Raw genomic sequence first — 27,538 nt, forward strand, 5'->3', positions numbered from 1 at the left:
AGTTTAAACAGTATATCAATTGTTTTATCATTTCAAGGTTCAGTATTTTGTTTGTTGAGAGGTTTGCATTTGAAGTCACTATATATATATATATATATATATATATAAAATGAGCTGTCCATTTGTGTCGGTCTCCACATTAATGGAACAGGAATCGTATAGCAGGACGTGATGGAATCTGTTAACCATCAGTCACTGTCTGGCTGTCTAAAATTTTCTGTTAACTAAACAAAAAGATCAAGCTCTCATCTCGAGCAACTAGTGCTGTCTTACAACTTATTATCTCCCATGTCATCATCACAAATTTTAAGTAAAATTGAAGCACTGCCAAAAACTGTGGGATCAGCAGTAGCCTACATAGTACAAAGTGAAAGTCTAGGAAAGAGTGACAGTTAAGAGTGACCTGGTGAAACAAGTTCTAGTTTTTTCAAGGTCATTTTTTTTTTCCATGGACACTAAATGCGAGTCAAAGTTTCCTTTTAATAAAATTAAACGTTTTTTTGTTGTTGTTGTTTAATAAATAACATTATTCAACTGAATAATATCCAAGTCAATTTTATTTTAAATATTTTTTTTTATTAAAAAGAATCAATATACACCCTTAGCGACCTCATAGTAAAATAAAATAAAATAATAAAAATAAAATATACTCGAACATTCACACATACCCAACTTTACAATAAACAAAACACATTGTCAAGTTAAAATACAAAGACTGACAGTATCATGTTACAATACCAGCATGCAGCAGAGAAAATCTGCTTCACCATATGTATTTTAACTGGAGTTTCTCTGCCCACAAAAGACGTGATTCATCAGTTCGCTTTCATTACAGGCGCTTGCTTGAATTCGGTTTCAGTAATATGAGTTAAGAAAGAATTAGGTGCGTAGAATGGCTTGATGTCAGCAGCTGACCTCAGGTCGGAGCCGCTGATAACAGGGGCCTTTGCTAGAGTCAGCCTGTCATATCTCATGCTGACTAGGCCATTCCTGTGGGAATTCATTCGTATCTTGTGCCCACAGAACTCAGAGGAGTTTGGTTAGGCCATAGCAGTGTATAGTTTCAGGAAAACAACAGTGTTTTTTCTTTTTTTTTTTTGCCCCCAGAGTCTATAGCATGAATTGATCATTCAGCTTTTCTGTTCTCGGTGTCACTCGCTTCCCCTCCTATACCTCTGTGCCCTCCCGGGGGTAAAGAATACCCGTCGAGCTCAAACCAGGGTAGAAATGCCCATTAAACTGACTAAGAGTAGGCCCGTTGTAACCTAAATTGGAGTGGGAAGGTGATGGGGAAATGGATGGCGGTGGGGGCAGAGGTGATGCCCACTCGGACACCGTAGAGCTGGGGGAGTAGGTGCTAAAGCCTGCGGGTTGCGAGGCTCTTTGTGCTCCGTCCACTGGCAGACTGAGCGTAAAGGGACGACTCAGGGGATCTCCTTCCATGTCGAGAGAGCCAGCCGTGACCCCAGACATCTCAGTCAGGAAGTTGCTCAAGCATGGCGATGGACCCGTGGATGTGGGTGAAGGGCCCTTTTCAGGCGAAGTGGAAATGTCAACGGCTTGATTTTTCGGGCTGCCCCTGCCATTACTGTCTCCTGACTCAGAGCTCAGATTCCCTCCAGAACTGCTCTTCTCTGGGATACAGTCAGACTTTCTCTTCCTCTTGCGTCTGAAGTTGCCATTGTCAAACATTTTTTCACAGTTCGGATCTAAGGTCCAGTAATTGCCCTTACCTTTAAAATGAGAGATACATTTCACATTAAATACAGTTTAAAAAATATATTTTATTATTATTATTATTATTATTATTAATATTTCTATAAATAATATTTAAATGATAAACAATAATTTGTAATGTTTATATAGTTAATAATATTGTGTGTATGTATATATATATATATATATATATATATATATATATATATATATATATATATATATATATATATACTTAGTTAATAATATTGTTTATATACTACTGCATTTATGTAATAAATAATAATCAAAGAGCCGCAAAAACTCACCTGGATCATCTTCATCTCGTGGAACCTTTTTGAAACAGTCGTTCAGAGAGAGGTTGTGACGAATAGAGTTCTGCCATCCTGCTTTGCTCTTGTTGTAAAAAGGGAAGTTATCTGCAACATACTGATAAATCTGACTTAGAGTGAGCCGGCGTTCCGGTGCACCATGAATGGCCATCGCAATAAGAGCAGAGTATGAATAAGGTGGCCTGACCAGCTTCATAAGATCCTCTTGAGAGGGCATGGAGAACCAGCTCAGATCACCAGCAGGAACACCTGGTCCCCCAGGTCCCAAATAGGGCCTTTGCATGCCGTAGTGCTGGGGAACAAAAGACGGTCCTGCAGGGCCAGGCGTTCCACCCAGATAAGGAGCGCTGTTCATCCCTGTGCTGTTGAACCACAGGTAGGGGTTAGGCGATGAGGCAGCATAGTCTCCGAGTTCATACGAGGTAGGGTTCGCTCGCTGTGGACTCGGCAGTGATGGAGGGGGATAGTAGCTGTCGCTGTACATACTCAATTCTGGAGGTTCCTGTCCCAAGCTAGGGAACTGAGGCCCACATCTCGTCGGAGACTGACCTTGAGATTCATAGGATGTCATTGCTCGGTGATCCTGATGGTGCTCCACTTGGGATTAAAAATAAGTGTTTTTTCCCTCTCTCTCTCTCTCTCTCTCTCTCTCTCTGATGACCTGTTCTTCTTTTTTTTTACCTTTATGGTCTATGAATATTTTCAGGAGCTCTAGCGCTGCTTGTGTCCTCTCTCAAAGCTACTGTGCTTTCTTCTGCAGTATCAACATTGTCACTTGTTGCACCTGTTTTGTGCATATATAGCACCTCCTCAGCCCCACCTTATTGAAAGCTTCCACGTGTTTGGGCTCTTCCATGACCACCCACCCTTCCACTCCTCTTCACCTGAAGGCATTCAGATTTTAGCCTGACACACTGGAATTTTCTGTTACAACCAAAAACCTACAACCTAAAACTCCAGGGATATATATATATATATATATATATATATATATATATATATATATATATATATATATATATATATATATATATATATATATATATATATATATATATATATATATATATATATATATATATATATTATGTGGAGCAAGCTCTTTTTTTAATTTTTTACTTTTATGATTAATTTATTCATGAAAAAGTTTAAATTGCAGCTTTTATTTGAAAGTAGAATAGTTGTTTACGGTCATTCTACCGTCATTGTACAATTCTCCTATTTAAACTGCATCTCCTTCAAAAGTGTTGGTAACATTTTATTATAGCGTACAAAAACATTTTTAGCTAAGATAGGCTGTGTTCAAGATATTGTTGTTTCAAATAAGTGCTAATTGTATGTATTTACTTGTTTGTTTGTCCGCGCCGGGACGTCATGACGTAAATGAATCGTTGTTTTTAAGCTAAGGCTTCCAAATTAAAGCGAAATTTATATTCGAGTTGATTATCACACAAGATGTGAGCCGCGTGCACGCGAGAGAGAGCCGTTAAATCTGCGTGTCGCGTGCATTGCTCGAGCACAAGGAACTGTCAGCTGTCGCAATAAAACAAGAAACATTAAAGGTTGTCTGTGGTTCGCTACATTATCAAGGTAATCAGCTTACGTTGTGAATTTCTACTCACACTAAATATATATTAATTTATTAACGTAATTTAAATTAAAGCACTCTTTCTTTGGCCTGAGGTAAGTTAGCCTTGCCTTTATTTGAGTGACGGGAGAAAGCTGGTGACGAAAAACGAACTCATTAGTTTATGTAGACCTACGTTTTCAACTTGTTCTTTTTTAATCCATAATTAAAATGTAATTCATTTAATATGAGAGGTTAAGTAGCCTAACAACAATTCAGCTGGAGTTACGGAGTTTTAATGGTTTTTAGATGACTGAAGATATTTCGAGTGTGCAGTTATGTGAGGACTTCGGTCGTGAGTGTTTACAACTGAACCAACATTTGGAGAAGATGACTGAACAAATGGAAAATATTTCAGGTAACGTTAGACTAACAAACTAATAGTACATTCCGTTTAATAATAATACTGTACTTTGTCAACAATCATTTTCTTCGTCCTCAGTGAATTTGTCTTGGATGGCCTATGATATGGTTGTACTCCGCACCAGTCCAGATCTGGCTGAATCCATCAAGAGTCTGGAAAACGAGTTTCTCAAGTGCAAAGATGTCATCTGTGGTCCCACCGATCATCCTGCTGCTCAAGAACATAATATCCACCAAGAATAGATTCAAGTTTTTGTTTAGAACAGAGACCTCTGATGTTGTTAATATTGTTAATGATGCATTAGCCTAGATTAGCCAGAGTTATTCATGTTGCCTTGTATATTTGTGATTTTACATGGTTATTTTCCCTCACACAAATTAATAAACATATCAACAAAGCAAACATGCTGATTGTGAATATGATTCATCTAATGTCATTAAAATGCAAAAATGCTTCTAAATGTTCAGCTCATTATATTCCTTTTGTATGCAGATTTCATTGTTCTTCTAAATTAGTTTTACAGTTTTACAAATCCCTTTCTGAGCTTCACGAGGTTTGCAAAATTTGTTGCAAAATGCTGTTTTTCTAAGAAGGGATGCATGTTCCATTTTTTGATTTCTTTTTGTGTGTGTCATCCTTTTAAGACAGATAGACCTTATAAATGATTGTATGATATCATTTTCTTACTTCTGTATGCAATGGACTTACAGATGGAGCCTGAGGCAAATGCCACCAAGAACAGTGAACACGGAGCCTCAGCTGGCCTAGATTATATCTTGAAGCAGTTGGATTTAATGTCAGAATTTATGGACCGATTGGAAGGTAAATAAGTTTGATTTTTTTTTTTTTTTTTTTTTAGCATAATTCAGTGACTGTTAGTGACAGTTGTACCTCATAGTCCCAGCCTTACTTTCTTTAATATTTAACCTTATGAAATGTAATAATAATGCACAATTTGGAAAGTCATCTCCACACACCCATGTTTTGACAATTTTGAAATGTACTGGCAGTTTAATAGTTCCTCTTTCTAGAGTGCTGACAGAAATTCTTCTGGTGGCTTTCAAATGGGTATTACTTTCAAATTAAAAAAAAATATATATATATGTGCCATCCTTGCCAGGGGTGGCAGTTAGCGATGAGCCAGAGCTAAGACATTAATCTGTGCTGGCCGTCAGTGCTAACACAAACATATCAGCACCCAGAACACCCCCCAAATCCTCCAGGGCTGTCAATAATAATTAATTTTATTATGACATAGCGCCATGAAGTTTGACAAGAAAACATATTAGCTGGATCTATTGCTGAGCCCAGCATATCCAGTCAAGCATGAGCATCTTTGTATATTTCGAGTTACTTGCATTTGTGTTGCCGGCTTTTTGTGGATTATCAAGCCCTGCAATAGCCATATTTTAGATTGATTACTGTAAAATAATAATGAATTAATAGATTTTCTTTTGGGTGTACGTTAACAGTAACCTTTGCATAATACATAACAGAATGCTTCTATTTATACTTTGATTACAGTAAACATAACCTGTTTGTGCTGGTTATGTTTCAAGTCAGTCATAATGGAGTAAGAGGGTCTCTCCTTGTGTTTTTCTTGCTGTATGTTCAACCACTACACCCTTTGTTTTCAGTGAAGACCCAGCTGCTGCAGTGTAACCTGACCGTGTGCTTCACACACCCTGATAAAATGGCTTGCCTCCAGACTGAAGTGGAAACCCCAACATGGTTAAGCCGTGCACAGATGATGGAAGACTAAATATGTAACTCAAAGAAGTACACTTGTGAGGTGGAGTTTACTATAATATACTTAAACAGCACAATTTAATAAGACAATATTAAGATCAAACACTTAAAGCATTAGAAATATTTAAATTAAAACAGACAAATGTACAGTGAGTTGATAAGTAAAGTTGCCACTAGCTAACATTGAGTGTAAAAATGCCTCTTGATTTTAACATTGAAAGTGTTTAAAATTTCTAAAAGTGTAGACAGTCCTGTCTGATCAAATCAAACTAAATATGATTTATTAATTTAGTCATATACTTTGTATACTTTTTATGAAGGAGAGATGAGTGCTTGCATATCCTGCCGTTGAAAGCCAGCACCTATAAATGCTCATTATTCAGACAAAGTGTCTGAATTCTTTTTTGAAAGTCTTTTTGACACTGGAACCCAGTCAGAATTATAATGCTAACTGGGTATTATTATTAAGATTGTTCTGTGGGTCAGTAACCTGCTGGGTGCATAAGACAGCACTGCCGCTGAGGTCCAGCTCCACGCTCCATTCCGTCTATCAGAACCAGTGGGGTCTTTGAGTGGTGCGCGACCATGTCCATGACACTGGAGAAATTCTGTGACACACATGTAAGTCAATTGATTGAGGGAACTTTGAATCTCACTGAACCAATAACAGTCACCACAGCTGATAATCTAATACACACTTCACTCTTTACAGTTGCTACTGTAGCCTACTGTAATGTAGATTTGATACACAAATTTCTAAGGCCTCTAAATTATCAAAATGATCGAATCTCAAAAACTTCACAATCTTCATGCCTTCTATCGTCTGATTGATAGTCTATACCTATCATAACTTTTTCAGCTTACTTTTTAGGCCTTAAAGGGCCCATTTACACAACACTGTTTTCAAAAAAAAAAAAAAAAAAAAACGCTTTTTATGCGTTTTGGCTGTTCATTTACACCACAACGGCATTTTGGTGGCCTGAAATCGCAAACTTTTGAAAACCAGTTTCAATGTGCAAGTTTTTAAAAATGATACCAGTATTGTCTCAGTGTAAACTATTAAAATGTGAATCTGTGAAAACAGTGAGGGCATGCACATGCGTATTATGTGTTTAGTCTATAGGTATGCACGTTTGAATGCGTAGGTGCGTAGTCTTTCTTTACAAAGTCAACTCGCCAACTACTGGCCTGGCATGCATAATCGTTTCGCGGATCCGTGTGAACGGGGATCGTTTTGATAACGTTGTAATCTGTAAAAAGAAAAAACGTAAATTTTTTTGTGCATCATTGTCGTGTAAATGTATCCCTACTATAAATCTAAGAAGGCGTTTACACAACACCGTTTTCAACTAAAAACTTTTTTATGTGTTTTGGCAGTTCATTTACGCCACTCTGTGGAAATTACAAGAATGGCGATGTCAAGCGCATGTGAATAACGTCTTCAGTCTATAGGCGACGTTTATAGACCTTATTCAGAGCAGTGCCATGACAGAAGCGAGGTTGTAAGGGACATACCGTGTTTTTAATGTCATCCTCTGTAAAAAGCTGTATAATTATATTACTTATAATTTTCCACAGCCTAGCCTAGATTGTCTGGGTTTTTTGTCTACTGGAATTTCTCGTAAAGATATTTTGCAGTCGGCAGAACAATCCAAAAATACATTAAATAACAGTACAACCAGGGTTTGAAATTAAATTTTTCACTCACTGGCCAATTTTGCTACTACATTTTCAAGTTACCGGCCATTCAGAACTTCTATTAACCAAAAAAAAAAAAAAATTATAATAATAATAATAATTATATATATATATATATATATATATATATTATAAAATTTGGATTTCATACATTCATTTCTTATTCAAACAAAATCCTGTCACCCAGCCATCTCCTCCCTTCCTCTTTCATTCTCATCCTTTTCACCAAAAATGTGTTTTAGGTGGACAGATCAATACAGTACAAAGAACATAAAAAAAGTAGGATGTTGGAAATAATAATGTCTTTTCTGTTAACCAAATGCTTTTTAATCCTCGCTGTTTATCAAATGTAAATGAACAAGCGCGCCGTAATTTGTTGCGTAGTGACAGTCATGTTCAAGAAAGCCAGATATGAGCAGATTCTGCGCAATATACTGTTTTGAATATATCATGATGACTTAGAAGTATTTGCACTAGGCCTAAATATGCCCAGATTTGTCTTGCACGAACTTCTCCAGCAAAGTGAGTAAACATAATAAGTAACATGCCAAATTGGCTAGTGATTTGACAGTGTTACCCACCACAGTTGATTTTTACCTGCATTTGGCGGGTTGGCGGGTGTTAATTTCAAACCCTGAGTACAACCAGAGAATGTCTATGCTGCGTTCCAGTCCACTTTTAGACACGCACTTGCGAACTTCCCTAAGCACTTCCCCTCGGGGGAATCCCTGCCGCCATTTTGAAGTGCGTTCCACTTCGTGAAGTGGACGAGGGAAGTTTATATGGACAGACCCTCGTTCCCTCGATTTTGACAGAGGGAGCGAGTCTGCTTCAAATGTACACTTCAGGCACCTATATGTCCCACAATGCAACACGATTGTGACGTCACCGCATATCTCGTCTAATCACCACCACACAGACAACTCTATGATATATTAATTATAATTTTTTTTTAAATTTAAAACAACCCAAACACACCTATAAACATTTGGATGCTGCATTAAACAAATTCTTAAAGGGAAAAAAATGTAAATAATAAATCAACTCCACAGCTGATTCCAAGTGATCAAGTGCTTAGGACGTTCCAGTTCAGCCCATTGCAGTTTCCGCCAGTAGTGGGCACTCGCAATGACGTACATCCGAGTGAACGAGACGAAGGGAAGTTAGCAAGTGAAGGGCATGACAATTTTGGACTGGAACGCAGCCCCAATAAGGGGAGAAGTTTCACTCTCAGTAAACTTCCGGCTTCTGAATTGGTTGCAGTTCCACTCTGGCTCCATATGAGGGCGCTCACAGGACGAGTGCAGAATGAATGGAGGTCTATCATACACATCAAAATCCACTTTTCTCAGGATATAATTTTTTGTCTAGTAATTTGAATGTTGTATTCGAAAGGAGATGCAAAGAAATTACACATTGCTGGGTGTTAGATTTTTTAGAGTCACTTATTTGCTTTAAAAAGTCTTTTAAAGTGTCAATGACGTCATACACATCGTACGACCAGAGATACTGCTTTACGGCAATCCTTCAGTCACTTTGGTGCGTTCGCGCTCTGCACTTTCTTTTCACTCGAGGCATCGACAACACAGCTGACACAGGTAAATACACGTGCTAGAAGAGTTTTTGTTTTGTTTGTTTCTGGTCCTGCTGCGGACGCCACGATGCCATCAAGCGGTATCTCTGGTCGTAATCAGTCCTTCACTGACCAATCAGCGTTCATTAGCAGAATGCTAGCGTGTTATGGGCAACAACAACTCAACCTGTAAGAAATCGAAAGGACATAAGTACTCGTTCATTCAACTTTCGACCTATAACCCATGTTGAACTTACAAAACCTACAATCAAATCTGATATTTCTCAACGGCTATCGGGTAAAAGAGGCAAATTTAGCCGTCTAGCCCCATAGACTCCCATTCATTCTGCACTCATGGGTGATCGCCCCCAGTGGAACTCTGGTGGTACTACAACCAAAATTCGGTACAATAGGACTTAATAGGGAGTGGGCAGGCTCTCCGTAGACGGGCTCTGGTACAACCCAGTGATTCCCGTTAAAAATCAAATATGGGGCTGCTGTGAATAAGGTCTATTGTTTCTTTACAAAGTGACATCGCCAACTACTAGCCTGGCAGCATAATACAGTCTTTTTTTAGACGTTTTCACAGACTTTTACGTTTTTATTACATCATGGTCATGTAAACATGATGGTCATGTGGTGTCTTTTTGCTGTGAAATCTTTACTGAAGAATAACTTATAGTAATAATATTTCAATCAAATGATACATCAGGCTTTTGAGGAATGTTTATTTGTACATTTCTCATTCATCTTTGTATAGCATTATATGTTTTGCTTCCCACAATAACAGAGCCCTTATAAAACAAATGAGCATTTAAATATCATCTTACTAAGACATTAATGGGAGGGAAATGGTATGCATATGCATTTTATGCGAGTAGTCTGCTATACTGTTATAAAGCTATCAGAATTTCATCTGAAGCTTTGGCCATATAAATATCAGCAATTGCACCAAATTCCATGTTTTGCTTACTTTAGCCCTTTGAATAAAATTGTGTTTTTCTTTGATTTATAAGCTCCATATTCTCCTATATATTATACTATATGAACCATAAAAGCCTGATGTATCAAATATACTCCAAAAAAAGAAAAGAAAACAAAAAACATTACAAAATCATAACTATTTTATGTCAGGCTTTACATACATTTCTGTCGTAATCAACAGATATTACCTCAATGCCATTTAGGCCTGTGCCTAGGGAATAGCCATTACTGCTTCCAAGGAAGCGGATCTGGATGTTGTACACTTTTTGCTGGTGCAGCACCATGAGTGTGTATGGCTGCTCTGTGCAGCCCTTTGAGCTGTCTCTCACCAAGAAAGTGCCATCCTAAAAAAAGACAATGTCCATCACTTAGTGTGAGTATCTTCATTTCATTATACACTTGTTTTCTCTATTTTTTCCCTTTTTCGTATATACAGGGCAAAGATCTGTAGTTTTTAAGTGTAAATAATTCCAATTAATTCTCTCACAAAAGCTTATTTATTCCACAATTTATACAAATTATTTTAAGTAAGGGAAACTTGAATGGTGGAACTCACTTTATTCACGTGTCTGAGTGAGACTTCGGCCTCTGCTCGTGTCATTTGCCCCACATACCACTCTGGATCCATGTCCTGAGTGCATAACAAAGAATCAGCCTTTACATTGTGGTCTAGTATGTGGTTGCTCTCATTATTACAGTAGGATTTTTTCTGTGATAGGAAACAATGCTCAAGACTGGACTTTTATTTCCTTTGTTTAGCTTCATTGTCAAACAAACTACAACAGTGCCATCTTGTGGTTGTCCAGCCTAACTGCATGTCTTAGGTTTACATTATGTTTGTGTCTCTCAAATACGTCTGCTGTCATGAATCATGATTATAGGTAGTGCACTAACCTGCCCCATCATCACATTTACTTGTACAGGTGGAGGAGGAAGCTCTTCCCTTTGTTGGATGTCAAATCTGTGTTGAAGATTAAAAAAAAAAAAAAAAAAAAATGTAGGCGCTACTGATCTCCGACTTAACGAATGCAAGTCGTTGATAAAGATACTTACCTTTGTGTGGGAAATGTTGATTTAGGAGGCATTGGTAAGGTGGTTCTTGCTGTAAGGATTTAAATTATAATGTTTAAGTTAAGGTAAATCTGATTACAATACAGAAGGGTTTAAACGTTTTCAAATGAAAACTGAATGGTACCTGGTTTGCCAGTATCTTTTTTTGTAGATGAGCCAGGTTTCTTACTGCGGTCTACCCTTGGCACAGCTGGACCAGGTTTGGCTGTGGATATGATTTGCAGAACATTCATACATCATGATTTCATATTAAATGAATTTGAAATTGAACTCACTCACATTGGTTAGGGGGAACGAAAGGCCTGTGTGGAGAGGGATCCGGTCGTGATGGAGGCTTAGCTATCTGAACGTAAAGAAAGACTTGTGCAGGAAATTACAGCATTTACAGTAAGACGAGTTTGAGATTGTCTAAAGATTTTTACTTACATTAATAAGCCCTCTGGGAAGAGATGTTGACTTGTTGTTCTGGGGTGGTCTTGCAGAACCACGTGGTCCGCTGTCTACACAGAGCCACAGAATAGAATGGGTGAATGAATCCTCTGATACATGAATTCTTTTGTTCAGGGGTATAGTGAATTATTTTTATTTTTTTATTTTTTTTGCATTGTGTTACCTAAATAATCACCATCACCCAGAGGCTTTGAAACACGAAAGTGAGTCGGTACTTCACAGGGTATTTCACTAGGCGGTGGTTCATAGTCATCATCAGATGTGTCACCTTTCTCATTATCTGCGCATATGTAATTGTCTTCACATATATTATTATCTGGCTCCTCATAGTCATTGTCACTTTCTTCATGGTCCTGGAAAAAAATAAATGCACTTTTTGCATTTAATAATAATGTCCAAAAATGGTGGCGAGAAGACTTTTAAAAAGTATATCATAGCGACTTACAAATTCATCAGAATCCCAACCTCCTGGACTAGGTTCTGCATATTTTTCCCCAAAGAAAATATAGAAACATTTTAGGTTGTGTGTGTAATGGGTTAAGTATAACCACAGTTGTTTATGTAGTTGCACAAGAGTTAGTTACCTTGGTTTGGAGGCATCCGATGATCTGATCTAGTCAATGCAACATTTTAAAATGACAAACTCTCAAACATGAAGAAAAAGTTTTGTTACAAAACTTCATGTAATTATGAAGTACTGATGTTGCTTACCTATGAAACAGACTCTTCTTTTGTTTGGTATGCTGGTTAATATCTTTGCAGATCTTTGTGATAAATCTTCCAGATTGTAAAACAAAAGTAAAGAAACAGCAATGATCATTACCAGCTTAACAGACTATTTATTTTTTCATCAATATTTGAAGGCAAGTTTAAAGTAAACAAGTTTTAAGTTTAAATGATGGTTAGTCACTTTGTACATTTAGGGGATTTTTTTTTTTTTTTTTTTACTCTGTCTGCAGGCTTTTTAGTGTCTTGTATTTGACTTATTCCATTCTTGTATTGGCGTTTCTGTAGCTCAAAAAGTGGAGCATAGTGCTACCAAAGCCACAGTCATGTGTATGATTTCCATGGAATGCTTGAACTGATTAAATAAAGTTTGCTTATACTTAGTAAACTTTGGTTAAAATTGTCTGCTAAATCAGACAGAGCAGAGCCATAGGCACATGCCCTTTATCCCTTGCCTATATGTTTCGTTTATACATTTTGCCATAACTGAGATTTTGTTCTTGTTGTTGAGCTTAAACTTACGGGATATGTGTTGTGGGAAACATCTTCATGTCCTTATCATTCATGTTCTACAACAAGATAGAAACAGGAATTATTATGTCTATATTGATTTGACATGTCTAAGCATTTCGGAGCATACAGTACTTTGCAAAAGTCTTAGGCATGTTGGATTTTCCACCAAAAATGTTGGTGAAAAAAAACAGAAAATGTTTTTCTTAAGTGTGCCAGTAGGAAATTGAGCAGGATTTTATATGCACAAGGAGTCCATCAATAGATGGTTTGGTCCACACAGAAATCTGATCTCATTGAGTTCATCTGGGATTACATGAAGTGACATAAAAAAGAGAGAGAGAGACTAAATTCATAAGAACACTTGGTAACATCTACAAGGTGCTGTGAGAAATCTATGCTAAACTTTAGTACTGTGAAAGGTTTTAGGCACTTGTAAAAAATACATTATGGGGATGTTTGAAAAAAAAAAAAAAATGTCATACATAGATTTTATTTATCACTTTATTGTACACCTGTGCACAGTTTTTAAGATGGCTTTGCAGGTAGGTTTTTCCAAGATGCTCAGAGAAGTTTATTCTGAGACATTTATTCTCTTCACGTAATCCCAGATGGACTCGATGGTGAGATCAGTTCTCTGTGTGGACCATGCATGCCGTCTGTTGTCGTACCCCTTGTGCATTCAAAAATCTCACTGGCTTATTAAAGGCAAAATGAATGTTTGGAAATTCATTTTGAAAATACATTGATATATCAACATCAAATGTATATTTCCTACTGGCACAATCAAATTTAAGATTAATAACTGCCTTTTAAACATTTTATTTTTTAGTTTTTTTAAGAATCTAACATGCCTAACCTTTGCACAATAGTGCATATTGTTTAATGATGATTATATGCAGCATAGATTTAAGTTGTAAGGTCTGAGTTGTAGTATATGTGTCATAGAGAGATAAAAAGACTCACCAAGAATCTTGCACCATTCATATTGCTTTTCTTCACCACCCTGTCACACCCCAGCAGTTTCATCTGAAAACACAAAAAAGTGTGATAACTAAAAACTGCTCTGTAGTTATGCTTCGCACTTAAACTCAGTCATATACTTTTGAAAAACACTTTACTGTCTAAAAACTGTACTTTTTTTTTTTTTTACAATATGTAGTTTTGATTTTTTTACAATATACTTTTTGACATAATGGTGCATTTGACAAAATTATTGCAAGACAAGGCTATAAATTAGCTGATGTTATCAGAAACAAGACAGAACCATCAAATAGACGTGTATGGAAAACCACATTGCGTGGCAATCTATCAGCCACACTTGAAGCACAACTAAAGAACAACAGTGCGACTAAAAAGATGTACAAAGATTACCCTTCCAAGAGCATTCAGAGTCTGCTAGAAGCCTCATTATATATATATATATATATATATATATATATATATATATATATATATATATATATATATATATATATATATATATATATATATATATATATATATATATATACAAAAAAAGGGTTACATGCTAAACTTTATAATGCTAACAACTGCTTTCAATATATTTCCCTTTAACTGAATGCATCTAGCTCTTTAGTCTGAAGAACAATAGGATGAACTCACTTTTTTGAGATAGTCAGCCAAGTTTCCAGAGTTCCAGCACATCACCTCTGATTTGGTTGGTAGACTTTCAAAACTCATTGTGTTTGGAATGGTTGTTTTCCAGTTTAGTATAAACTGACTGTTCTACAGTTATCTATGATGATAGCTAGTAAAGTATACAGCTTTGATGAAGATTGCAAGGCGCTTGTCTTGCTTGTGGCTAGTTGGTCTGACTGAGTGTGATAATAATGTTGACGCAGAATAGCTGCCTCTCAGCTCTCTCTGTTTCCTGTAACTTTGTATAGAGGAAGTGCCTCATCACCAAAGATGTGAAATTCAAAGCTTACAGGTTTACATAGCATGACTGTATATATTTGTACATAATTGCACGCTTGATTCCCTCTAACTTAAATGCATCAAAAACGTACTGTTTTAATATTGTGCATGTTTAATTATGGGCAATGTGGTTGCATGTGTAGGTTACAAGCATTGCAATTGTCCACTAATTATAGATCAGTCACATCCAGTTCTCACATGTTCTTAGTACAGCAAATAACTAGGCCATGACCGCAAATAAATATGCAGACAACATAAGATATAGAAAGAGCAATGCATTAGATCAGCACATCCCCGATGCCTATTCACCTGTTAAGCATTGCATTTTCCAAACAGAAACAGGAAACATCCCTTTTGGGAACAGAACAGCATGCAATCTAACACCAAGGTGAGATGTGAAGGCGCTCATCAGTCAACCGCAGGACTCCAAGAATGAAGAAGTTTCTTACCAAGGGCTCTTTGCATTGGGCTGCCTGCTTGTGTTTTAACCAGCGGCTCCTGACCGAAAATTTAGCTATAGTGCAGATTCTGGGTCTTGCCTCTAGTTGTAAGCTTTATATTCGAATCGTTTGACAGAGGCCTAGTGTCCCTGCGTTATTTACCCAGAGGATGGTGCTCTAATGTTGATTGACAGCACATGACACATGCATAGAATGCTATTTAGAGTTGCCTTATGTAGAATTGAATGCCTCAGAATGTTGTTTTAGAATATTACAAGTTGTAGAGGACTTAAGGTGAGGAAAATAATCTCATGTCTATTCTCAAAACAAACATAATTATAGTCTATTCACATGAGCACGTTTGAACTACATGATTTATACTGTCTTTAATTGATATGCTATATGCTACTCCACTTTACAGACATGTCAGCTAGTTACTGACCTGATGCAGATAATAGAGCTGAAGCGGACTGATGTCGTCTTGCTCTGTAGCAAGGTTACGTGAGGTAATGTGAAAATAAGCGGGGCAGTCTGAAATCTGCCCAAATGGCTCTAAATTAGAGCGTGCTGTTGTTCCATTTCTTACCACAGATTTGAAATTGTGGGGTGCTGTAGAGCTGGGGAGGGCTCAGCCACCCTCTGCCCCGCTGTCATAATAGGCCTACATGCCTGCCAAAACCATGCGCTAAATATTTTATAGATCCTTCTCAATTTATGACCTAGGCCTTGTCCACACGGAGACGGAGAGGTCCCAGAATGGATATATCTGAGAATGGCACCCTTGCGTTTTCGTGTGTACTGCCAAAGCCACCCAATCCATATATTTTGTGAAACGATGATGTCATCACCCCACGTCGACCCTACTCGCGTAACAGCAACAACAACTGCCGACTACATGCTTGTGTTCGTGCTGCAGAAGCTACTGCGCCTCTTATATTTCTTTATTTCTTATTTACTTGCAATGTATTTTTATTTTATTTTTATTTCACTGTTGTCTTATTAAGACATTTCATATTTTGTACCAGGCCATTAGGTGTTTATATTGTTCAATAAATTTCTTGGTAAAGAAAAAGAAAAGAGAAGTAGAAAAAACTACTGAGCATATTTTTATTGTACACAGGTTTTGTATGCAAAGGTTTATGTGAATGCTTCAAGTCGTCTTTTACGTTTGTAGTGTATATCTGTTGCAGAATTACAGCGCCACATACTGGTCTGGCATGTATACTACATCATTTTGAGTCATTTCAGTGGTTTCGTGTGTACGCAGATATTTCTTGAGACGACCCTGTGTTTATGGAATTTTTCTTTTAGAACAAGGTGAAAAAAAGATTGGATAGGGAAAGCTCTGGCTTCGTGTGGATGTGGCCTTAATATAGTCTAGAAAATCTTTGCTGAACTCAATTACAATTTATTACTGATTTAGTTTACATAGAGGTCTATGTTTTTGATTAATATTTTGGTGAAGTTCTGCCCTTACAGACAAGCCATGGCTAGTTTTTTAACAATTAAAAAACAGAAGGAACTTTCATTGCAGGATGTTTTGGGCATTAAATGGTCATTTATGGTCTACCGTTTCGTCGTTAGTGATAAATGAATTCTTAATAGGATCTTATATTATAAAAAAATGTCTAGGTACTTGGTTGTTTTAACAATGTAATGCGCTTTACTATTTTCCCACACTTAGATAGCTTTATACATAAAGGAAGAGGTGGATATTTAAAAAAACTCAAGACCCAAACGATCTCAGTATAGGAGGCACTAGGATTTAACCAAATAATGAAATCAGTGATATTGATCTGGAAAAGAAAACCAATAAACTAGTGCCAGATGCCTATAATGAATGACAAGTAAGTCAGGGAGTCAGTACTTAGCTTGATGGAGAGTGTGGCAGTTCTTCTGATGAAGAAACTATGCATTCCTGGCCTTTGTCATGCGCAAGTGGAATCCTTAAGCTAAAAGGAAATAGGTCTTTTGTGGCGTGGAACAGACTGGGATCACTGTTAGTGCTGGGGTTTTGAAGTGAGTAAACCAAAGGGCTACACTGAGATTACAACCTGATTCTATCCATATGAAAGGTCAGTAAAATAAGAGATAAGAAGGGGATGGGAATGGGGGTCATGGCTGAGATGACAACAACATGGTACTGTATTTGAGGGGATGGGCACTTTGTTCCTTATTCATCAGAGCTCAGCAGGGTGGCCTGGGAAAGAACATAGCATCCTGAAAGGCAAATAGCCAGTCTGTGGTGGGTGAATGGGTTGTTTCTGTTAATTAGAGTATTTTAAGTAAAATGTCTCTGTATGTTTTTATTCATTTATTTGAAGCAAAGTGAGACATTTAATTTAAGTATACTTTTTATATATTAAATAAAGTCAAATAATTTTTATCTTTCAACATTGAAGTAGCCAAGGGAGGCAAATGAAGTCACTGTGACATACTATATTCTGAGATTCCCACCCCCTGTCCTCTGAGTCAAGACCCCCACTTGAGCCAATATCCCATCATTCATCAGGCCAGACAGTTTGGCAGATTTATGGCATGTCCCACTGAGTAAACTGACTATGCATTGAGGAATAAGTGAGAAATCTGCTGATAAACTATATGAAAACAAATGTCATGATTAGGCCATAACATCAAATGGGGTAAAACATAATCACAAATCACTTTGTTGACACACTAAGTAAGGCTGGTTTTACCATTTAAATGTGTTCTCGACCTCGTAACGTGACTAATAATGGAATTTAGACCCTTCCTTTGATTTATTTGCATGCATCGCAGTGACTTCCGCAGGTGTGATAATGTACACCAACACAGCGGCAAAGAGGATTAACATGCCAAACACCTTCCAGCAGTGGCATGTTTCCTACGGGCTTTGTCTAAACTTTTGTCGCCGGGGCAGCATACTGTAGCCTACTGCCCGCATATCAAAGTACGCCAAAGTCTAGGCAAGGGAGGCGCCTATAGGGCGATGTTCCAAGTGTGACAAAGTTAATCCCTTCGAGGGTATTCATTAAATAAACGCCATATACTGTGGTACTAATTGGGTTTTCTCTGACAGCGCGTGTCTGGGATAAAGCTCTCGTCTGACATAATGCAACAAATATGATAACTGCGCAACTATCATCACTTTTGCAATGTAAAATCTGTAGTTACAATTAAAAAGTTTGTTTTGCAGACACTGCGAGGGGGGAAATCCTTGTTTTAAAGCGTATGTCAGGCTAAGTGGTTGTAATTCTCATCTTTCACCGACCGCGTTTTGATACAAGCACATCACTTTGGGTGAAGAGAACGTGATTAATATTCATGAGCCCTACAGCCAATAATACGAGAGCTCTGGGTTTTTGAAAATATGAAATCTAACTGAGGGAAGCCTTAAATCAAGAGAAGTTGCTTTTGACTATTGTAAGTTGATATTAAATTGATAAAACCCGTGACTTCATTATTGTTTGTCTTTTTCATATAAACCGTAAATAAGCAGTTATTTCAAGCACCTTTATAGCATGCATTGTTATTCACGGCTGTGTAGCCTATATTCATCAAAACTATTTGCATTTCTTACCTCATCGCTAAATCGTGTTGCGTATTTTCATTTCCATAAGATCAATTGCAGTGCAGGTTATATTCATTTAAACTTTTTTCACATTTGGACATCCCTGTTTGTTAGATAGCCACAGAAATATCAACTTGGTCTTATTTAGGTTCATGGATATTAAGAACGAAACCACAAGACATTTTAGTTATTTTGTTTTATTATAATACCTTAATATATAATTGAGTATGTACAGAAATAAAAAAATATATTAAGGGCGATAAAGTGCAGGTAGAGTTGATCCCCTAAGCAAATAGTTTAGGGGGTGTTTTATTTTGGTCCTCGAGGTCTGCGTCTTTGGTGACCGTGGCTTCCGTGTCTCCGGGCGCAAACGTGTTTGACAGTGACCTGAGAGCAGTTCTCGCACTTGACTGTGCAGCACCAGTGGAACTTGCAGTTGCAGCTGCTCACTATCTCTGTGCGCCTCTCCTCCACCCGCAGACCGCACTCATGGCACAGTCTGCGGCAGCTTCGCCTTTCCCACTGACTGAGACTTTCTCCATGCTGCAGGCACTCACGACCCTCTGTGCCAGAAAGCCCGAGGCTCAGGTTCTTGGCGCAATAATCCGGCGAATCCTCCAGGTATATGAGCTCTGTCCGGGCGATGGAGCCGAAAGCGTCTGCCATGGCCACGCGGTTGTCCGCGGTGTTGCCCGCGCGCATTCGTCTCTTGTCCATTTCGAGCTTCTGGGCCTGATCGTGCTTCACTTTCAGGTAATTGCCAATCTCACGGAAATCAGAAAGCTGCATCCAACACGTTTGCATTGAGCAACTTTCTGACATGCCATGGCACCTACAGATCCTCTTCATGGTCGCCTTTACAGCCTAGAATACAAATTGGCCTATTGTTATTTTACAAATCTTAAAAGTGTGTTGCCTATTATTTATACATATAAATAGGCCTGTTTGTAAAAAAATATATATAATCAAAAAAACATTTCAATAACCACACAAGTTAGATAGCAAAGCAGTCCTGAACAGAATTAGCATTTTCCTGAGGTAGGCTAGCAACGGCTGCTCAATCGCTAAATATAGCTAGGGATCATCACCTTTATATAGATTTATGGAACACAGACGTATCACAAAAATTTGAGTTTTGTTGTTTGAGGTTCGTGTGTTTGCGCCCCTATAGGCGAGTGTATGACATTATTTTTAATATAGTTTTTTTTTTTTTAGAATATTTTCATCCCTGTTTAGGTATCATCAGGTGTTTTTTAATCTGACCGTTTAAAAGTTTTTAATTTATAAAAACTTTGACATATGAAAAGTAGCCTATTTCTCAACTTACCAAACGTCCAGCTTCATTATTATGAAGATTAACTGCAGCTCGTGAGTCTTGTCCAGTCTCAAGCGCATCCACGTATTGTTTGGAAATTCTCTCTCCAAAATCCACGTTGTCACTACATCCTCCCCAAAGCCAGCCACGACCCCCTGAAATAGAGTTCATCCCATTAGGGGACTCTTTTTTAATGCAAATACTTAACTTTTATTGCATTGTTTATAAAAAAAAAGTAGGTTATATTTGATTAAGACTGTAATTTTGTTTAAAATATTTAATTTGCTTCCCACGACAAAATTATATTATATATATATATATAAAATAGTTTAAAAATAATAATGTGATAGTTAAAAAATGAATGCCTTAAATAAGTTCCATTAAAACAACACTTCAAGCCCCTTGTGAAACATTGCACTGATTGTCTTTAGTTTATGAATTTATCTTTAATGTTCTTACCGAGTTTGCCGTTCCTCGAACTGTCACATCCGCAGTCGTCCAAATCTCCGAGACTGCAGTTTCTGGTTAAAGTATACATAACCCCGGCTGCGCTTATTGCATGGACAAATGACGTTTCTCTCGTTGCTACAGAAGTAGAGAGTATAAATATGTCGTTTTCAGACTTTGTAAAAAAAAAACAAAAAAAAAAAACAATTCACATATGCACGTATCTTACCACTTCTAAAGCCTTTAATTGTGGAAAGTTGTCCGGGCGCGCTGTCCGGGCAGTTCCACCTGTCCCAAGCAAATTGATGTTTGCATTCATGTATCCCACTCTGAGCACCGACCCGCACACTACTTGCATAGGTAAGATAAGCCTAAGAAGAAAATATGAGAAAGATATTGAAGACTTTTTTTAACGATATCGTGGTATTTTTTTTTTTTTTCGTAAATAAACGATGTTTAAGGCGGTCGTTTTAAATGGCTTTTCAAATCTAAGAATATAAATTAGGCTATACCTTTGGTCCAGTCATCAGCAAATTGTTCATTGCCCTATGGAAGGAGAAAGCAAAACAAAATACATGTTAAGAAGATGCAGTTATGTTTACGTTACATTAACTGATAATAATTCACTAATGCATCCTCACCATGTGTGCCCAGGGAGAGTTTTGTCGCAAATTAACAAAAAAAACACCCAGAGGAAAATGTAAGCCATTATCTTAGATCCACACTGATAAAGCAGGCAATGTGCTGATTTGAAAAAGTGATGTAGCCTACTGTCATGTATTTTATAGGCTACTCCTCTCAATGGGGGCCTGGGCAAAATACCTTTTGTAACAGGGTTCCTGTCAAGCTATTGGTCCACAGTCACCAGCCCAGGTCAAGGAAACGCCTCCAATGAACTTCAAAGGATATCAATACAGGACAGATTATTCTGTCTCCGCGCCGCGTCGTTGGGGCTGATGCATTATTCAAGTGTGATTGGGAGTGATTTTACACCGTTTATTCACCAATAAACATTTGAACCAAACTGCGCAATGAAATCGACCACTCGGAGACTGTAATTTTGTTTTAAATATTTAATTTGCTTCCCACGACAAAATAAGTCCATTTAATATATATATATATAAACAGAATGTAATAGTTTAAAAATAATAATGTGAGAGTTAAAAAAAATAATTGCCTTAAATAAGTTCCATAAAAACAACACTTCAAGCCCCTTTGTGAAACATTACACTGTCAAGTGAGAGAGAGAGAAATAAAAGAGACGTGCAAATATTCAAAACGATCATATTTGTAAGTAACTAAACCTGTGATCTAATGTCGACAACGAAAAGTGCAAATAATGAACATAGGTCTACGTGAAATTAGAACTTAGTAAGCTGATCAATCAATTGACAGTGGGAACTGGGAAGCTCTTGTGTCTGACATTTTTCCTTATAGCAATGTGCAGAATAATATAGGCTACAGTAAGTGAAAAAGCAGCATATCTTATCTCATATAAAATATATTTACATTGGAAATATACAACTTAATATATTTGCAAAGAGGATGGCTTCATCTCCTATTACGTTGTCTTTTGCGTGAATTGTTGTGCGGCCGACGATTTCTGTGTCTTTTTGCGCAAAAATATTTGGTCACAGTCTGAGTGCATGTTTCGCATTTGACTGTGCAACACCAGTGGAATTTACAGTTACAGCTGCTCACAGTCTCTATCCTCCTCTCTTCTACTTTCAGACCACATTCGTGGCAGAGCCGCCTGCAGCTTCTCTTCTCCCACTGTGAAAGATTCTTCCCGCTTTGTAGGCATTCCCTGCCTTCTGTTCCATGTAATCCCAGGCTGAGGTTTTTCACGCAGTAGTCTGGAGAATCTTCCATATAAATGAGTTCTGTGCGCGCAACGATGCTGAACGTGTCCGCGATTGCGCCACGATTATCCGCGCTGTTACCTGCCCTCATCCGAATTTTGTCCATCTCCAGCTTCTGTGCTTGACCATGCTTGATTTTCAGATAAGTGCCGATATCTCTGAAGTCAGCCAGCTGCATCCAACATGTCTGAATACTGCAGCTTCCAGACACACCATGGCACTTGCATGTCCTTTTGAGTGTTGCTCTGATGGCCTGCATGTACATATAGTTTCACGTTAGCCATATACTGCAATAAATAAAGTTTTTCTTGTGACTAGAGAAAGATTAACAAGAGAATAAAACTAATGCTACTCACGAGTCGACCAGCCTCGTTGTTGTGCAGGTTGACTGCAGCGCGAGAGTCGTGACCATTTTCAAGCGCGTCCACAAATTGTTTGGCGATTCTTTCTCCAAAGTCAACATTATCACTGCAGCCTCCCCAAACCCAACCACGACCACCTTTGAAAAAAAGAGAATAGGAAAGTTTGATGTTATTGGTCTGAAAGCTTTGATTAAACATAAGTTAATAAAATAAACGAAAATGTCTTACCAGTTTTTCCTATTTTGGAGTCGTCACAACCACAGTTATCGAAGTCCCCCATGCTGCAGTTCTTTGTCAAAGTGTACATAACTCCAGCAGCACTTATGGCATGAACAAAAGCGGTCTCTCTGGTCGCTATTAAAAATAAAGAAATATGAAAGAAAAAAAAAAGAAAAAAAAAAGATAAATGGATAAAAAAAAGGAAAAATGAAAAAAAAAAAAAGATATTAGAACATGTTAGGTCAAATTCAATACATTTGAAAGGAAAGTTAATTTGGAACATACATTTTTAAGTGAAAATAAAAATAAAAAAATGAACCAGAATGTATCCAATCTAATTTTGGCACGCTTACCACTCCGCAGGCCGTTATGTGTAGATAACTGCAGTGCGCTTTCCGGACACTTCCACCTGTCCCATGCGAACTGATGTTTGCACTCTTCAATACCACTCTGAGCCCCTGCCTGCACACTGCTTGTGTATGTGAGGTAAGCCTGTTGGATTTAAAAGATGAGCATTAATTAAACACTGTACGTTCAGACATTTTACTGTAAGGCATATATCAAATAAATAAAATATCGCTGTACAAGTGACAGACGTAAAAACTTAAATTACCTTTGGTCCTGTCATCAGGAAATTATTCACCGACCTAGAAAAAGAGAAGGAAAAAAACATGTTTATGAATAACAGTTACAAAAAAAAAAAAACAACTTAAGTATGTTAAGATATCTGAAATGTTCTGTAAAATGTCTGTACCATGCTGTTGTCGACAGTATGTGACAGCACATAGACATCACCAACGATGCAAAAATCTGGCAAGGGTTCATTGCTGCGTGAGCGAAGTCGATGCTCTCTTCTTGTGGAGATGCAAAGCACAAACACTGAGATGGATACCCAGGAAGACACAGAAAACAAGTGACTCGGTGCTTGAACGAGCAAGGCATTTATACCTGTCGCCAACTTTGAGTGACAGGGATCTCCAACCTTTGACAATTCGCTGTGAAAAGACGTCGAGCTCGTCACTGGAACTGCTCTTCAAAGCGTTAACACTTCTCAATAAGCCATTCAGCCTATCTTTTATTAAGCTGTTGTTCATGATGAGGGTTGTTTCAGGTTGTTCTTAGACAACCCTACATTTATTTATTTATTTACTCACAGTTATTTTTGTAACTTTAATGTGCTACCATTTGTGTATTTATCAGACACTTTGAACTGAACTGTCCAAAGCCATCAAACTGTTCAGCTAATATCCATTCATTAGACTTGTCTATTGAAGGTGTTGTGTGTATTCATGAATACGCTGATTGTTGATTCCGTGTTGGACATACCACTGGATGCATGTTTGCACCAAATTAGCTCTTTATGTTCCTTCTTAAATTAAGAGTTTATTAGTAGGAAAAATAATCCTATATATTCTATAAAATATATAATAGGCCATACACAATTTAATCATACATATTGTTGAATTAGTTTAGCTTCTTGACTTGATAGAGTTTCTTTATTCGAGACTTGACTTTTTACGTTTTGGGAAAGTTTTTCACCGGGAAATGACACTGAAATGTAAGGGGCTGTTCTACATTGTATAGGAAGAGTCATAAAATCATTCGGCTCCGTTCGCTAAGGGCCATGCAAATAACATGTAACACGTCTACGCCTCTGACACTCTAGTGTTAATAGAAGACCAGCTGATCCCCTGGGAACAGCTCTGGTGTGAAAAATGTCTGGAAACAGTCCGATAAATGTAGCCTATAGAGTGCAACATGTCATAACATTAGTCTGCAACATAAAACTAATAATAATTATGAATGCATTTATTAATTGATTTAGTCATTCGATTTGTGTGCCGAAAGGGATACATTTAAATTGTCAATTCACGTTTTTTTTTCAAGTATCGTCATATGCGTAAAGTAGCCTTGCTAAATACTTTTTTTTTCTTATGCCAGACAAATCATTGCAATGACAGAGCAGCTAGTTTTCATTAGTGCTGATGAGTTTACACAATTCAATCATGTGTCGTGTAAGACAAATTCAAACCCGATAAGCTAATTCACACTAAGTTATTATTTGTCACTTGGGGATCAACAGCTGAGCAATGTAAACAAAAGGATAATCATGAGAACGATTATATTTCATCATTTTACTTTCGATGACTTTTGCGATTAATTAATACGCTATGTGGAGATGTGATTTTTTTTTTTTATACAGCCTACTGTTGCTCGTTGAAGATTAATTGTTGAAACCACTATTGACTTCTTCGAATCAAATCGTTAGCCACTCAAAAAATCCCTTTTCAAAACAGCGTTTTATTTGATGGTCGGATAATGGTTTAACCAATGCTGCTGGCTGGAAGACAATGGAGGGACGCGCAAGTGAGGATAATCCCCACTAATTGGACATCGGCATCATCAAGTCTACATGGTGCCTGAAACCCAAATTCCCACACCTACTTGTTACAAAACAAACCCGTATTAAACAATGATCTGATACACTCAGACCTAACCTAAACGGAGCCATTGTGCCATAAACGCTCTGTCGCAGACATCTCAGGATGGTTTTATGGAGTAACAAACTGAGTGCAATTACACATCGCTTACTTCCACGCTTTAATTCACACGGCTAACAACTACGGGCAATGAAGTATAGCTAATAATCAGAAAGTAATCATTAAAATGACTAGAAGAGCATCATCACAGGATTTACTCCCCGTATCAGACTGATACGAGGGAACATGGCTCACCTTGCTGCACAGATGATCCATTTTGACTCACTCACAGAAGCTCAGGTGCAGTTCATTAGCCTGTCTTTCACTGACCGTGTTAAGGCGTTTCGCCTTGTTTTGTGATTAAGGAAGGAAATAAGGATGCCTGAGATGGGATATATATATATATATGCAGGGCCGTGCACAGACCTTTTGAGGGGCATGTGCTGAAACTGAAAAAGGGCACCCCCCTCCCTTTTTTATATCAAAATTATTTAGTAAGCCTACATAAAAGGAAGAAATAGTCACGTCTTCATGACAAATTCAATTACACAAAATAATAGTCTCAAAAGCTTTAGATTTATTTACGATTAATAACAACCATAATAATAATATAGATAATATAGATAAACAGGGTTTTAAGGGCCTCTTAACCTAAATACAACAGCAACCTTCTGTTGCTCTTGTGTACTCCCTCTTTTTTAAATTGCATTTATAGAAATATATGTCAAAAATACTTGACTCATACAGAAACATGTTAACCAAATAATACAAATTAGCTTACAAAACCAAACAGAATAGCTAATAAATTCTGTTTATTTTAATGAACTTTATGCACTTTTTTATGAACTTTGCAGAGAAATATATATATATTTATATAAATAGAGATTGAGTGCCATCTGAAAATTTCTTCTAGAATGATCATTTTTATCAAGCTCGTATATTTAAGTTCAGTAATTTACAATTAATAGCTAATTTTCATTGCCATTTAAGTGAAATTACTTAACTTAAATATATGAGCTTGATAAAAATGATCATTCTAGAAGAAATTTTCAGATGGCACTTAGAGGCTTTTGCATCTGAACTCTTCATATTCTCTTTTTTAGCTATTCTGTTTGGTTTTATAAGCTAATTTGTATTATTTGGTTACCATGATTATGTATGACATTGAGAAGAGGGGAAGGTAGAGCAATGAGTCAAGTATTTTTGACAAACTATTTTGAAATATAATTTGAGTAATTATGTCCAAATCAATTCCAGATTATAATAAACTATAGCCATACCTTTACTATATCCAACATGTATCCGCCTACCTGGCAAAAATTTGATACTGTGCTGTGGAGGACAAGGGATGTTGGTCTCTTGAAGGTCTCTTATTCACTAAAAATATTTCACAATATTACTGTTTTTGCTGTATTTGGGATCAAATAAATGAAGCCTTGGAATGAATTACATCATGAATTACATTCTGCATGATACAATATAAAGATTTCACAGTGATCTTCTCTAATGTTTTTTGGTTTTTTTTAGTTACTACTACAACATTACTGTAGTAAAACCATGTTTTACTACATTTTATACATGTGAGGATGAGCGGAGAGTACAGAATAATATAGATTAAAAATTAGCTAGATAGCGAATACATGCATATTAACAGCCTTGAATTAACCATAATTGAATATTATTACCATAACATGATTAGCCTAAATGTTAATAAATTAAGTGTATCAACAATCATAAATCAAAGAAGAAATTTCTTAGAAATATGTTACCTAGGTGACAAGGATCGCTTTGTGTAAGTTCCAGTACGAAACAGCGCGGGGGCGCACCTGTTATGATTTTCCGATGGTAAAAACAAATTATATGTTGTTGTATTACTTATCAATATATAGTTTTTGATCAGCGAATGTGTGCAAATGTGCATTTTTTTGTCCGTCATTAAAACGGCGCAGGCGGTATCACATTACATTTTCATCAACAGGTCACAAACTAGTTTGTTTTTCCTGTTGTAAAATACATTTGGCAAAAATCGCATTTTATAAAAGATGAAATACTACTGTATGCACAGGATATTTAGGTTATTTGCGTTAGGCTATGTATTGGCTATGACTATGGCAAATGCTAG

At 37.1% G+C, this 27,538-nt stretch overlaps 5 protein-coding genes across 6 annotated transcripts; 1 reads left to right on the forward strand and 4 right to left on the reverse strand.

Annotated features, from left to right (window-relative positions):
- Nucleotides 1-1,167: 1,167 nt before the first annotated feature.
- On the reverse strand, nucleotides 1,168-2,619 carry foxi3b (forkhead box I3b; the record flags this gene model as incomplete). Its single annotated transcript, XM_081382823.1, has 2 exons — nucleotides 1,168-1,733; nucleotides 2,025-2,619. The coding sequence occupies 2 exons, from the start codon at nucleotides 2,617-2,619 to the stop codon at nucleotides 1,168-1,170; spliced, it is 1,161 nt and encodes a 386-aa protein (XP_081238949.1).
- Nucleotides 2,620-3,924: 1,305 nt separating this feature from the next.
- Nucleotides 3,925-4,281, forward strand: syce3 (synaptonemal complex central element protein 3; the record flags this gene model as incomplete). The annotated part of the gene is made up of 2 exons (XM_081383457.1): nucleotides 3,925-4,033; nucleotides 4,118-4,281. The coding sequence occupies 2 exons, from the start codon at nucleotides 3,925-3,927 to the stop codon at nucleotides 4,279-4,281; spliced, it is 273 nt and encodes a 90-aa protein (XP_081239583.1).
- Nucleotides 4,282-4,896: 615 nt separating this feature from the next.
- Nucleotides 4,897-14,688, reverse strand: lcp2b (lymphocyte cytosolic protein 2b). Of its 2 annotated transcripts, none has more exons than XM_081383535.1 (15): nucleotides 14,427-14,688; nucleotides 13,767-13,829; nucleotides 12,813-12,859; nucleotides 12,276-12,341; nucleotides 12,149-12,177; nucleotides 12,010-12,044; nucleotides 11,728-11,917; nucleotides 11,541-11,614; nucleotides 11,394-11,457; nucleotides 11,239-11,304; nucleotides 11,097-11,145; nucleotides 10,938-11,004; nucleotides 10,600-10,674; nucleotides 10,232-10,387; nucleotides 4,897-6,396 (listed from the first exon to the last, which is right to left on the reverse strand). In XM_081383535.1, exons 1-15 carry the CDS (start codon nucleotides 14,502-14,504, stop codon nucleotides 6,271-6,273), a joined length of 1,185 nt encoding a protein of 394 aa, XP_081239661.1. In that variant the 5' UTR covers nucleotides 14,505-14,688; the 3' UTR covers nucleotides 4,897-6,270. The 2 variants fall into 2 exon arrangements, with proteins under 2 accessions (XP_081239661.1, XP_081239660.1); XM_081383534.1 differs by having other exon boundaries at nucleotides 11,239-11,319.
- Nucleotides 14,689-18,933: 4,245 nt separating this feature from the next.
- wnt8-2 (protein Wnt-8a ORF2) lies at nucleotides 18,934-21,035 on the reverse strand (the record flags this gene model as incomplete). Its single annotated transcript, XM_081382173.1, has 5 exons — nucleotides 18,934-19,595; nucleotides 20,059-20,201; nucleotides 20,506-20,631; nucleotides 20,723-20,864; nucleotides 21,006-21,035. The coding sequence occupies 5 exons, from the start codon at nucleotides 21,033-21,035 to the stop codon at nucleotides 19,041-19,043; spliced, it is 996 nt and encodes a 331-aa protein (XP_081238299.1). The 3' UTR covers nucleotides 18,934-19,040.
- A 525-nt stretch (nucleotides 21,036-21,560) lies between these two features.
- wnt8a (wingless-type MMTV integration site family, member 8a) lies at nucleotides 21,561-25,787 on the reverse strand. The gene is made up of 7 exons (XM_081382172.1): nucleotides 25,672-25,787; nucleotides 23,691-23,815; nucleotides 23,550-23,583; nucleotides 23,290-23,428; nucleotides 22,946-23,071; nucleotides 22,712-22,854; nucleotides 21,561-22,608 (listed from the first exon to the last, which is right to left on the reverse strand). Exons 1-7 carry the CDS (start codon nucleotides 25,690-25,692, stop codon nucleotides 22,045-22,047), a joined length of 1,152 nt encoding a protein of 383 aa, XP_081238298.1. The 5' UTR covers nucleotides 25,693-25,787; the 3' UTR covers nucleotides 21,561-22,044.
- Nucleotides 25,788-27,538: the final 1,751 nt, after the last annotated feature.

This window comes from Scardinius erythrophthalmus, assembly GCF_964197995.2.
Source record: "Scardinius erythrophthalmus genome assembly, chromosome: 13".
NCBI lineage: Eukaryota > Metazoa > Chordata > Actinopteri > Cypriniformes > Leuciscidae > Scardinius > Scardinius erythrophthalmus.